Source organism: Manacus vitellinus, unplaced genomic scaffold, assembly GCF_001715985.3.
Source record: "Manacus vitellinus isolate BGI_N305 unplaced genomic scaffold, ASM171598v3 scaffold_3_pilon, whole genome shotgun sequence".
NCBI classification, from domain to species: domain Eukaryota; kingdom Metazoa; phylum Chordata; class Aves; order Passeriformes; family Pipridae; genus Manacus; species Manacus vitellinus.
In genome coordinates, this window is record NW_021940535.1 from 46651636 (window position 1) to 46665335 (window position 13700).

Here is a 13700-nt window from a genome sequence, read left to right on the forward strand (position 1 = left end):
CTCTTTTTTCCCCATTTTGTTCTGCTTTAACTTCCTCCACCCATTCATCTTAATGGCATCTTTGTCATTTTTGCCTTCGAATATACTTCAACTCAGTACTCAAAGAACTGTCCTTTCAGGAGATGTGATAACTTGACTAACGTTTCCATTTCCATATATAATTTTTCAGTGGAAAACCGGTATCAGAGCACTTTATATTCATTCCATAAAATTGCATTAATCTCTATATGCTGCTGTTGTTTTGAAGTGTAACAATTGACTATATGTGAGCATATAATCTAGATATATAATGTTGGGAATGAACAGGATACTTAGGCTACATTTCAGATGGTAATATAAATAGATTTTTCAAGTTGAAAAAGCTGATTCTGGTTATCTAATATAATGTCCTTGATTGCAAAGCCATAACATTTAACCAGTCTTCCCCTATCATGAATGGTTTGTTGCATCTATATTATACATCCAAAGCTAAGTTAAAAAACCAAATCACTCATCTTTCAGAGTCTAAAGCTCCAACACCCAGGATTAAGGTTGGTCAGCTTTCACCTGACAGTGCTCCCTACCCACACTGAGGCTACAGATAATTCAGTGCTTTAATTGAATAGCTTATTATACAAAAAATGAAAATTCAGGTAACTGAAGGTATGTAGGGAAACTGTATGAAGACTTCAGCTGAAAAATACCTTTAAAACTTTATAGCAGACACAGTAGGGTGGTCTGTGTTTTGAAAGGAAAATACTATAAATTCAAAGTAATTACTAGTTTCAAAATTTAACGGTTTGTCTTATAAGAAAGATGCTTTTATTTTAGTGATAATAATAAACAAAAATTTGACTTTGGTCTGAACTCAAGCCATTTTTTCTTAAATTTTTTGTTTGTTCAGGTGACTAATCTTTTGAACAACTCTACTTATGATACAGTCCTGAAATATTCAGTCATATCTATATATTTTTCTGCAGCTATCTGTACTATCCACAGCAGAAAAAAGATTACTTGGTTAATGAGTAGCTTTTCAATGTTTCATTTTATTTTCATTGTTCAGTGTGTGAGTTCAGGTTTTATTTGTTGCACTCTATTCAAATTCTGCTTTAAGGTCAGAAATCCCATTTCCTTCTGCTTTGGTTTAGTTTTTTTCCCTATGGTGCTCTTCAGTACACTATCAAAATGCTTGACAAACGTGAAGCAATATATTTAACTCATATGAGATATGGGGTTTTATTAGGACCACACATAGCTGGAGTTATGCATGAAAAGATTACTGTCAAAGCATTTGCCAATACGTGTCCAGTGTGATGTCTCATAGTATACCTTGTTCAGCCTCTTCTGCAAAGAACTTCACTGACTGAGATCCCATTACCTTCAATTACCATCCTGAGCATTCAGCAGTCCCAGAAGTCAACTCTCAGTTCAGACAATGCTATTTGGCCTCTAAAATAAATAAATAAATTCCTGAAATGATCTGGCTTTGAATGAACTGAGTCTGAGTCTGAATCTGAAGTGGATGGTGTCAGCAGAATTCAAAGTAACAGTAGGACCTACATCTTCATAGTTCCATACCTTATGTGCAACATACCTTCTGAAGTCTGATAAAATTGAAATTAAGCCCCCTGAAAATATTGGTCTTCTCTACTGCTTGACCACCATTCATCTTTGGATGTCAGGGATCCTACCGAAATAAGTTTGAAGAGGAAGATTGCATTTCTACAAATGAAGTGCCAACTATGTCTTTTAAGTAAGCAGTGATTCTAACAAAAGCTTGAATTTGGAAGGCTTATCATGAGGGCAGTTACAAGCACATTCTTGCCACACTTCAAATCTCTGTTTCCAAGCAGTGGGGTTAGAGACACTTTGCACCCCCTTTTCAAAGAAAAGGCCTTACACAACCAAACATTACCTGTCATTATCCTTATTCTTAGGAAGAGCTGAAACGGTTGGTTTGGAACAAATACAATTTGAAAAGCCAGCCAACCATCCCAGTGAAAAGAACTTGAAGTGAGGAAGATGTCTGAAAATCAAACCAAGTGGTGGAAGTTTGGAGAAGCTTTAAACGCGTTCAAATCGGAAGTGTTGGGCAGGCAGGCTGATGAGTGGAGGTTCCAACCTCACCTATTATGAACATGTGCATTGGCTATAGTGTCCTAATCATGCCATATAGGTTTTGTTCATTGTTTGTCATGTTATTTTTATAACACCTGAAAAATTCAATCAACCAGTTAATCACATTCAGTCATCCAGAACCTAAACCCTGGAACAATACTTGGTATTTTCACTTCACCGTGCTGATGTATTATGACATCTGGTGTATGTATGTTCTAAATGTGAACATCTCAGGAAATTATTGAGAAGCAGAATAGTGTGAGGGAGGATAATTTAACCACTGGGCAGTAGTGGGACAGGTAGCACAGTGTCTTATTAGGTTTGTATCTGCAGACTTCCCTCTACTGTGCAGATTCTCCATGACAGATTTCTCATTTATTTGGTGTGATTAATCTTTTCTTGTGTTGAATGTTGAACACCTGTGGATTACTATTCTTGCAAAATTTTTTTCTAGATTGACAAATTCTGGATTGTGCCATCTATGTCATTTAGATTTACTGAGAGAAATGTTCTATTGTTGTGCACATGGAAAACATATAGTTCATCCTGCTCCCCTTAAGATACTGTAGTATAAAATAGCAACAGATTGAATTTTTATTTCCATTCCACTTATTTTCCAGAAATTAAGCAAGATTTTTATTTCAATTGGAACCTGTGCTATTCTTAATCTTAGTAAAAAGATTCACCTTTCAAAAAACTTGAGCAGTACTTGTCATCTGTTCTCTGATTTTAACTAGCAAACCAACAGCCTATGGATATTTGACATAATCTTGTTTAAAATGTTGTAAAAGCATAACTCAGAAATAATGGAACCCCTTTTACTCAAACTTGACTTCTTCCACAGATTTAATGACTCTGGGAAACAAATTATCTGAAAAATGTACTGCTATAACTCATTGCATGCAGGCATTTATAGGAAATTACATTGTGTTTTCTGGTATATGTTGTCTTATTTGACAACTACTTTATAATATAAAGATACATCAGTTTTTAAAGGAATGATGATAAGGAAACAAAAAAAGGTGAAAGTTTCGACTCTGCATTTCCTTACTTAAAAATGTGTCAATTCACAACCTTAGCATTACATTAGTCTTGTGGCTTTTCCCCTAAGGTACAATATAATATATTTTGTATGCTTTTCTTTAATGAATGTGCACATAACCAAGATCATTCTGCCTTCTTCCCTGAACTTGCCTGCTAAAACAATATAAAAATCATTAAAATAACAAGAAGGATTTTGGCCTGCAGCATTTTATGAATTCTAGGTGACAAAAGAGAAAGACCATAAAAATCTAAGGGCATTCTTACAAATAGTATGTATGATGTTTGGCTTTTCATTACAACATTTCATCTCATTAAAACAGAGGGTTTACATTTGTGTAAGCAAAAGCAGAATGAATCTGGTTTACGGATACATTTCCATGAACTCATAGGTCCCTACTCAAGAGAGGGTTTTTGCAGATAAGTGACCTTCTGAAGTTTATCTTTTTGTAACTTCATATTTCTCTACTACTATCCTCCTGTGTGACTGAGAATGCTGTCATATTCCTTTTTTAATAAAATTAAAGTTAATAACATTGCAGGGTAGGCAGGATATATTCCTTTCTCTCAAGCAAGTCACGGAATATATGCCATTGCATTTCATTTATATAACATTTCACATATTATTAACAGGTAATAATTTCCATTCTACAGATGGGTAAATTGAAACTCAAGGTAGTTTGCTTCATTTTCCCTAAAATGGTACAGAATTTGGTGACAGATATGAGAATAGAAACAGAGCAATGTGATTCTCACTCTTGAACTAAAGCTTGGTTCACAAATAGAATTACTAATATTAGAAATGGAAAAAGATTATAATTCCTTAGAAGATATATGACAAAAGTATCTTACATCTATGTCTTTCCTGATCCTCCTGCCCTTGGCTACCTGATCCTCCTACATGTACAAATGCACTTTTTTCTTTCCTCTTTTTTGTGGCCTTGATGGTTGGATCGAATGAATATTACAGACCCACTGACCCAGCTCAGAAAGATAAATAATTGTTTTGCAGTATTTTTTACACACTAGCCAATAAATATTGTATATCTGGGTCAATGAGTTGCACCACAATGCTCCTGTGGAAAGGTTTCATTCCTTAAGAGCCATAAAGACAGTCAGAGCAAATACACATCTGTAAATGTATATGACTGAAAAAGCCCAAGAAATTCCACTTGCAGTGCCTCCCTTAAAAAGCAAGTATCTACCTCACAGCTGGCAGGGGAACCTCAAGAACAAATCTTGTAGTTGGTCCACTCAGAGCTAAAGGAGAAGCCAACAGGTTATTAAGAGGGCAAACAAGAGAGCTCTGGTTGTAGCACTCAGAGTTTTGTAGCCTTTTGAACTGAGACTATATCAAAATTTGGGGGTTTCTCTTTGGTTGTGCAGCCTAATCCTCATCAAAGAAATTTGTCCCTTACATGGATCCTATCAAAACTATGAGCGTGGTGAACCTGTACCTCTGCAACAATCCTAACATCTGAGCCATGCTCTTCATTAAGGAGTAAAAACCACTTGTGTAAACTGAGCATAAGGTGACTGTCATCCCAGCAGACAAATTTTACATGTGATTCCAGCTGACTCCATTAACAACACAGGTGTGCAGAGGGTAAGTAGACCTGAAGCAGGAAAATGCATTGAAAGCTTACTGGGTGAAAACTAAAAAATGTCTGCTGTTTGTCGGTATAAAGGTAAAAAGAAAGAGAATGGAAATATAAATAGAATACGATTTTTATTTTTTCAAATGACATAAATTTTATCCTTTAGCTTAATCCTTGGGGAGTGAAAGAAAAATCACTGTACATTTAAGCAGCTTTTTGAGACCATTTTCCCACTCTCTCAGGGTCCAAACACTTTTTTTTTTATCATAAAAAATTATAGCACTTGTGTGGTTTGTTCTTTTAAATACTGTAATTAAGAACCTTATTTGCATGGCAGGCAAGGCTGGCAACTTTCATGTACTCAGCGTGGTGAAAATGTCAAGTTTCATGGCTTGTGACAGATTAATAGAAAAATTATTTTAAAACTCCGCAAATTATTCATAGATATTGAGTAATCATCAAAAGTTGCATTTTGTGAAGAATAAAAATAGGACAAACTGAGTGTAGCATCAATCTCTAAATTGAGTGTTGTCTCTTTTTTAAATCATTTAAATTGTAGGCTTAGCAAAATAATCTTCAGCTCAGATAAAGCAAGTTGTAAAATCTCTAAAATACTCTTTCATCGTCTTTTGCAGTGTAAATTAGGAGCAGTGTATTTAGCATGATTTTGATGCATAAAGATAAAATGATTAATATAAAATTAATGATTAAGGTAAAATAATTTAAATTCCATCTTTTAGAATTGGTGTCAGAGACCCATCAGACATGGACTGCTGTTGTTGGAGAGCATCCCTTTCTGGACCAGTCATCCTTTTTCTGTGACCTCACTCTTGACATTACTCTAGTGACAGCAGCGTGACAGCCAGAAGGCATTTCATTATTTGAACATCCGGTCGTGCCCTCTTCTCTCCCCCTGAAATGGTTCTCCATGCAGTCACTCCATGGCACTTATTCCAGGGGGAGAGAAGAGGGCATGACAAGGTGTCCAGGTACTCACCTAGTTTACGAAGGCTGTAGCTTGCAGAAGTAAACCTGAGCTGCAACCATCAAATCCAAACCCAAGTTTTGTTTCCATGTAGTTACATTTGCGGGACATGATTGCTCTGAAACTGCCAATCTATCTAATCTGGGTGGTGTATCTGTTACACCTCCCAGCCTGGTGAGAAAAACATTGATAAATGCAAGATAGGAAATCAACCACTAACTGCAGTTAATGTCCTTCCCTTAGCAGGGATTTTACTTTTCCATCTTTAGTTCCTGGTCATCATCAGACACCAGGTGTGATGGGAGTACAACTTTTGCTCTCCATGCCATGTGTAAAGTGCAGGACCAAATTTCTTTAGACAGTGTTGCAAACAAACAGTTCATGCTTAGTTTATATAGGATATAAATATAATACATAATATGTTATTGGCTGTATGTTCTGGAACCCTGTGCATCATTCTGCAGTTTAAGGAGCATGTTAAGAGTTTCCAGATGAGAGGTCATAAAGCTCAGTTTGCTAAAAGAGAAAAAGACTATTTTTTAATTGATCACTGGCTGTGCATACGTACCTGTCAATAGGAATGTCAGAATACATACAGCTGTACATTGACATTTGTGCAGTTCAGGTGCAAAGTGAACCAAATCTTTGAACAGTAAAGATATTAAAGAGTGAGAGATGTGTGCCTTTTTAGTATTAAGTTTGAATGATGATCAATAATTCTCTACTCAGTGGTTCAGGGGTGTTATTTTGTAGCAGGTCATCACAAGATATCCTTTGCAGCTTTCCTGAATCTTAGAAGCTTAGTCAGGCACCTGCTTATGTAATATAAATAAAGTATGATGCAATGCTTCACTAAATAAATTCTGGTCAACAGTTCTGGTCCAAAATGTTGGTGAAGCCTGAATTAAGTGGTCAATTGATTTACAGCTCATCTGACTATCAGGAGAAAAAAATAGCCAGTGTACACTTCTTAATCCATTTATGTACTATACGTCAATGTTCAGCTGAAATTTTCTGCCTTTGCTTTTCTCTGTAAATCATGTTGTATAAAAAAAACTGTGGTAGAAAAATGCTGCTTTTAATTATGTGCTTTTCTCCATTAATTTGATTTGACATAAGTATGTTTATATACTTCTATATGTAACATATAACACATTTATAGCAGCAGGAACATTTTAAAATTTCCAAAATTGAGAAGGTGAAAAGAAGGCTTCATTGCAATATAAACAATGAACATAAGCTTCAAATTCCTAAACACAGAAAGAACAGAAATGTGTACACATTGCAAGTCATTAGTTCAAGCCCACCAAACGTTTCCTGAGACAATTACCTTCACTGCTATAAAATTTGCTTTGCACAGTCCTCTGGAGCGTTACTAATTGCTTTTCTTAACCTCCAGAGATTAAAGGATTTTGAAATGAACATATAGACAAGTAGAGACTTTAATTTCAAATCTAAGCTTTATTAAGGCAAGCTCTGTTTTATGAAATAGGGTCATTAAGAGAATGTTTCATGTTGGAAATATCCAATCCTAATCTCCTCATCTTCCTCCAGTCTTGAGAAATTGAACTCTGCCTGTATCTCTTAAAAATGCAGTGCCACCTCAACTCATTTCCATCTGGCATCAGCTCTATGTCTCATCTTCAAGAGTACACAGAACCATGTTGGCACTTGTTTCTCAAATCCTTTTCCACTAGGGGGTATGATAGACTGTGACTGTATCTCACAGTAAACCTTTGGTGTGATATTGTAATACTGAAGTACACACACACGAGGGAGAGGAATAGGCATGCAAAGCTTGGTACATAATTTATGGAGATTCAAATCCTGTCATTCATAAATATAATTATAACCTACGGCTTGAAAGTGATATGGACCTTGCCATATTGATCATGCTCCAGCTCTGTTTATTCAGATCATTCATTTGTTGACAGGGAAAATATAAGAAGAATGTTGTTAGTCGTAAAACAATTAATGAAAGGAGATACTTCTATTTTACACAAGGAATATTCTTTGTTTCTGTGTGTGTTGTACCCTCCCACCTTCAGATGAGAAATATAAACCCAAGGGGAGGGGATATTATTAAATCAGCAATCAACCTTCAAGTCATTTTGGTATAAACACTGTAATTATTTCATCTCTAGTAAACAGAATAAAAGACAACAGCACATAAGGGTGACAATTTGCAATATGCTTTGAATGTCTTTGTTAAAAAAACCCTATTATGACTGAAGGCAACATTACTGAAATTTAAAAAAAAAAAAAGCAGAAGTTGTGACAGGCAACAGAGGAGGTAATTAGTCAGTAAATTTTGAGTAATAAATTTAGCAGGTCATTGCAACAGACATTACATTTTGTGTGGGGAGAAGTCACTGTTTATTAGCTGTGAAGCCAGGACTGCTTACCTTTATTCAAAAAATCATCCTAACAAAATGTAAGAAAAAAGTCCTTAGTGTGCTTACGATTGTACAGTCCAGATGCCTTCCAAAACTCCCAATCTTCTCTTACTTAGGTGGGTATAAGTTCATTTATATCAGAAGAGTCGACTACAAATTTGCATAGGTGCAACTGTAGTAGCATACAGCTTGGGGGAGGGATAGACAAAAAAATATTGTTTTAATCACGTTTATGTAACATTTTTAATCTCAATTGCAGCAGCTGTGTGTCTCAGATGTAGGTTAGGTTAGCCCGGACGTTGTGGTTACCTGTCTGAGTGCTCTCCCCTCCCCAGCTGAGTGCTGGCTGATGTCAGCAGCCAGGAGGGATGCCTCTGCTCCCCCCAGCACCTCCCTCAGCTGTGGGAATGGTTTGTTTGCAATTCGTCAGGTCATAAACAAACGTGTGCACTTCATCGAGCCTCTGTACTTAGAGCCTTGTAAAGACAATTGCCATTAATATTAGCGAGGCTTCAGAGGGTTTGACAGCCTCACAGAAAAGCAGCCTCATTTACCCGACTTAAAATTCCTGGTTAGGAACTATCAGGGGTGCATTTTATACATCTTGGAACCTTTTTTCAGGCTGGTTGACCTCTTGTTAAAAAGCCTTTAAAAAATATTTTGCAGTCAAATAATTACTGGTTTTGTTTAAATGTTCTCATCCGATACATAATGAACAGTGAGGAATTCCCCAAAGGGCATCTTTTGTTATTGAAATGTTTATTTATTGAGTGCTTTTGCCAGAAGCCCCCCATGAGAAAAATCTCATTTTATGAGCTCCTGAAGCAGTCAGTTCCCAAAACATCAGGCAGAAATGCAATTTTGACCAAGTAATCTCGAGGTCTTTTATTTTCTTTTAAATAAACAGAATGCCAAGGTGCAAAAAGTTGTGACAAGAGCTACTTTATTTTTTGTATTTTGTGAATATGCCTAGTGAAGTCATGCTGGTGTGGTGCTCAGGTGATTTCTTATGTACAAGAATTCAAAGGAAAACAATATCCCACAGAGCAACATATGAGTGGGTGTTTTAAATGATTCTGAGATTTATTCTTTCCTGGAAAATGATAGCATTAGCACAATAGCATCCCACTTGCATAAAGAATTTTTTTCCCCACTCTGTTTTTTGCTCTTTATTTCCTTGAGTAGTGAGGAGAAATGACAGTGTTTGTGGCAGCACATAAGTGGGCATGACTTGGATCCTCTCGTGTTCCTGGATTATCCAGCTGGAGTCACTAGAGAATAGTGCCATGGCTGCTGAAAGGCTTCACTGCTCGGAAATCCCCGTCTCTCACTGCCTGGGCTGGGTCTCTGAAATGATCCAGTTTTAATCTATGTGACTTTAATGACGCCAAGAAGTGCAGGGCTGCGGGGAGTGGGGCAGGGGAGAACGATGGGGATGAAGTGGGGAGTGGCCAAGAAATAGAAGAAAAACTCTCAAGTAAGGGAAGGAGGGCAGGAAACTTTTTATGTCTTTGCTGATAGAGCCAAAGTGTAACTACGTCGTGCTTGAAACTTTGTGTTCGTTCCAGGTTCTCAGCTATAACGGACTATGCAGTGAAGATTTGAGAAGAATGTCTAAAGTTTCCCCCCTCCATCTTTGTTATGCAACAGCTCTATACTGGGGTGATGCCTACTTATATTTAAAGCAGATTGCTCATTGCCCTGCAAATATCTGAGCACCCAGAGAGAAATCAGCATTTCTCTTACATTGGCAATGCAGAAAGGGCAGTAGTTATATTCAGTGTTTGGTATCCTGAAATTCCTAGGTGCATTTTGTAGTTGATTATCCCAGTATTAGTGACAGAACTGGGGAAAAGCCTGGAATTTTGTAAAGCAGTTATCTCAAATAAAAAGTACTTTGCAATTGTTGAGTATTATGATCTACAATATTAATATGATGTTGAGAAATGTTTTATAATTACCTAACGTTATTAAAAGTGTTTCTTGGCCATTAGTGACTGGGCATCTAGAGTGTCCTTTAGCAGTAAAATCTCTGGTTTTTTTCTTCCCTTCTTCAAGGAGTATTTGGAGCAAAATGATTGATTAGTGGCAGTTCCCGTTAAGTCCAGAATAAAATGTGCACAATGCTTGCTTTGCTACTAAAAGATTAAAAGAATATTTCTTATTCTTACTCTGATTCCCTTTGTGACCTCAAAGCAAAGTCTTATGGTTAATAATAGAGACTTTTTGTGCCTGAAATGGAAAAAGTTTAGAGGTATTTCTGTCTAGGATATGTGTGATGCAATTAAGCACACTTCATTAAGTGCTCTCCATTTTATGAATGCAGAAGATGAACATATTACTAAAAAATAATTTAATACTTCATTTCAAACCCTGCAACAAAGATATATTTCAATATATTTCTTTTATGCAGCAATTTTTCAAATTTCATTCTCTCATAAGCCACAGCTATAGAAGGTCAAAATATGTTAATATAGGGGTCCAGCCAATGTACTTCACCTTACAAGTAGGGTTTTTCCTCAGAGTATAAGTGTAATTCTTTTCACTGATAATATGAATAATAAAAACATAGAAAATTGCATAATACATAATATGTAAGTAAACTTCTATAAAATAGGGCCAATTTTTGTTCTCCTTGAGCACCTACACTCTTCTCCTCTGTAAATTCTTACATTAATATTTCCATAGTCTCTTGTTACCCACAATTTTTTTTCAGAACTATATTTACCATGTGTTTATGTGTATTTTTTATATTTTTCATGGATAAGTATTTTAATGTAGTTTTGAGGACATCCAGACTGAAATTTCTTCATTCTTTTCATTAGATGTGTATGTGAATTGTATATTTATTGGGATGGAAGGAGAATGACTGCAACATTACTTATATGGATTTATTTTTCCTTACAAGTGCACAATGATAATTTTCTGTGAAACCCTGAGTACTTTATTCTGCCTCTCTTCATCTGGCTAACCAGTACCTTCCTCTGTAAAGGTCTTGTAGGTTTTAGTGCTGTAAAGGACCATCAGGCTACACCCAGAAAGGTCCCTGCAGAGTCAAATCATTTCCCCTCATAAGTTATTCAAAGAGGTGATTACTTCTGTTGTTAAAAGATAAATACTTTGCCATATCTTTCTGATCAAAATCAGCTCTTGGATCAGATATGTTCCAAATCTTTTCCCCACACGTGTTCCTGCAGAATATGATCAAGATAAATATTCCGAGTTTCTATATTGTCCCTCTGACTTGCGGTTGTGACAACAGGACTACGCTTGTGTTGATGTTAAGCAAATAAAATGTGAAACTACCTGTAATCTTCTTTGGATGCTGAATTCCAGTGATGGTCTATGCTGTACTTGGGTGAATAACAATTTCAGTGCCTCCATTTTGCCACCTTCTTAATAAGAATACTATTTACAGGAGTGTTCTGAAGTTTAGTTAATGTTGTTGAAATTCTTTCAAACAGGCACAAGATACACACAAGAAACCACAAGAGGTATAAAAATGTATGCAAATGTAGCTAATGAAGCAAAAGGAAGAGGGCTAAATGGTGTCTTAATAGGTTCTCTTTAAAAACCTATTTTGATAAGGAATATTATGCCATGTCTCTTGATTATGAATCTTACATTTTTTAATAATCTCTTTCAGCGTGCTGGGACCAGCTGTGACCTTCAGAGTGCACTCAAACCTCCAAAACATTTCAACTGCAGATGTTGCCAAAGAAGCAGGTAAGTCCTTGTCCTCCATTCCCAAACTGTGAGCACCCACACGTCTGTTTAGCAGTCAGTGGCACTGCAAACAGCACAGGCACATCCTATTCTCCCAGAAGACTGACATTTAAAGAGAGAGACAGTTCAGAGGTGAGTGGCACATGGAAAATTGAAGCTTAACACCTCTGAGTCAATTAAAACTGTTTGAGACTTCCTTGTTTGTCAAGAAAATGAATTAGAGACTTGTAGTCAAGTTCCAGAATGGCGAAAAACTCTTCAGTGTTGTCATGAGCTCATAAAAACAGATTAGTCATCTAATCTAGGATGTAATGCCTTCACTTTTCTGATGCTTTTTTTTTCAGGGAAAAAAATGTTATTACATCTTAACCTCAGTTTCTGGATTTAAAAAATGGTAAATATATGTCTTTGTTGGTGTGCTGTTAAACAATTTCAATGACAAGTTAATCTTGGGAATAAAGGTTGCATTTCTAGAAAGAAGATGCTTCCTGTTGGCTCCTTGTCAGTTTGACTGTTATGGAGTTTTGAGTGCAAGAAATAATTTCTGCAAAGTAACTGAATTGATAACTGATTTGTTTCCAAATTTCTCAGTTGGTAGGTTTTAAAAATCAGAAGTAAACAAGTTGCAATATTGCTTGAAAATAGAAACAGAAAAAGTTCATTTAAATAAATACCAGGAGCCACAAACTGTCCATTAACTTCTACTTTTACTTCACCATGGATGAATTAAGTTATAGAAAGAACTGGGGTAGCTCCCATGCCAGAATATTCTTTTTCAGGAAGGGTCTTGTTAACTGGTAGTTAGAGAATAGCAAACGGGATATAATTTTTCTTAAAAGGGTTTAATATGTTAAAAAGCCCTAGATGTGTACCGTCAAAAATAGGAAATTAAAAGAAAGTAAGTATTGAATTATGTGACTCCTGAACGTGTAATATCTTCCTGGGAAAAATTAATATGCCTTTTCTTTAGCAATGCCCTCCCTGTCTTGTAAACCTGTTCAACCTCTCTGAAGGGATCAACAAATATGATGCTGTTGGTAGATGCTGCCTAGATTGCCAATGGCTTTTGACAAGGTCTTCTCATAAGTTTCTAAGGAAAATAATAGTTTCCTACAATGTGGAATATGAAAAACAAAATGGTGAATCAGTAACTGGTTAAGCAGCAGGAAACAGATTAGAAATAAAATATTAGTTTTCTAAAAGGCTAGATATAGGGGAAAAAAGTGGAAGGGTCTCTGTTGGGACTGTGAACAGGATGATGAGAAATCCCGCTGATAATACTGAATTATTCACAGTTTTAAAGGTGAAACTTGATCTTAGAAATGTATAAAACCCTTACCAGACTGAGTAAATGGATTCAAAATGGCAGAAGAAATTAAATGTAAATTACTGTTAAAAAATTTTCATATGGAGAAAAAATAGCTTTACATGCAAACTTATATGTGTAAACAGTAATATAGTTAGTGTAGTAATAGGTAATTTGATGGAAATGACAATTCAGTCTCCATTATCAGTTGAACAAGAAAAGTGTATTTAAGAATTATTTGGAAAGGAATAGAAAACACAACAATATTGTTTACTCTTGTATAAATCTGTCCTTTGCCTGTATTTAAATACAAGTAGTTCTGCTTCTCATACCTCAGAGATATTGGAAATTCTGGTTGAAATGGAAATATTCAGAGAAAGGCAGAAGGCATGACTGTAAGTATGGAATATCTTCCATATATCAAGTGGTGCAGTAAGGCAGGAATTGTTATTTTGGAAAAAAAAAAAGATGAGTAAGGTATAGGAAAGGTTTGTCAGTTCCAGAATGGCACAGTGAATGTATACAAGACTGTGCAACTGCTCTTGCAATGC

The 13700-nt window shown here is 36.0% G+C and overlaps 1 protein-coding gene across 1 annotated transcript in view; it reads left to right on the top strand.

Annotated features, from left to right (window-relative positions):
- PTPRN2 (protein tyrosine phosphatase receptor type N2) overlaps positions 1–13700 on the top strand; it is a 642799-nt gene that overhangs the window by 273245 nt on the left and 355854 nt on the right. The window contains exon 12 of the mRNA XM_029961907.1: positions 11764–11843. Within this exon, the coding sequence (XP_029817767.1) occupies positions 11764–11843 (80 nt within the window). The remainder of the gene's footprint in view (positions 1–11763; positions 11844–13700) is intronic.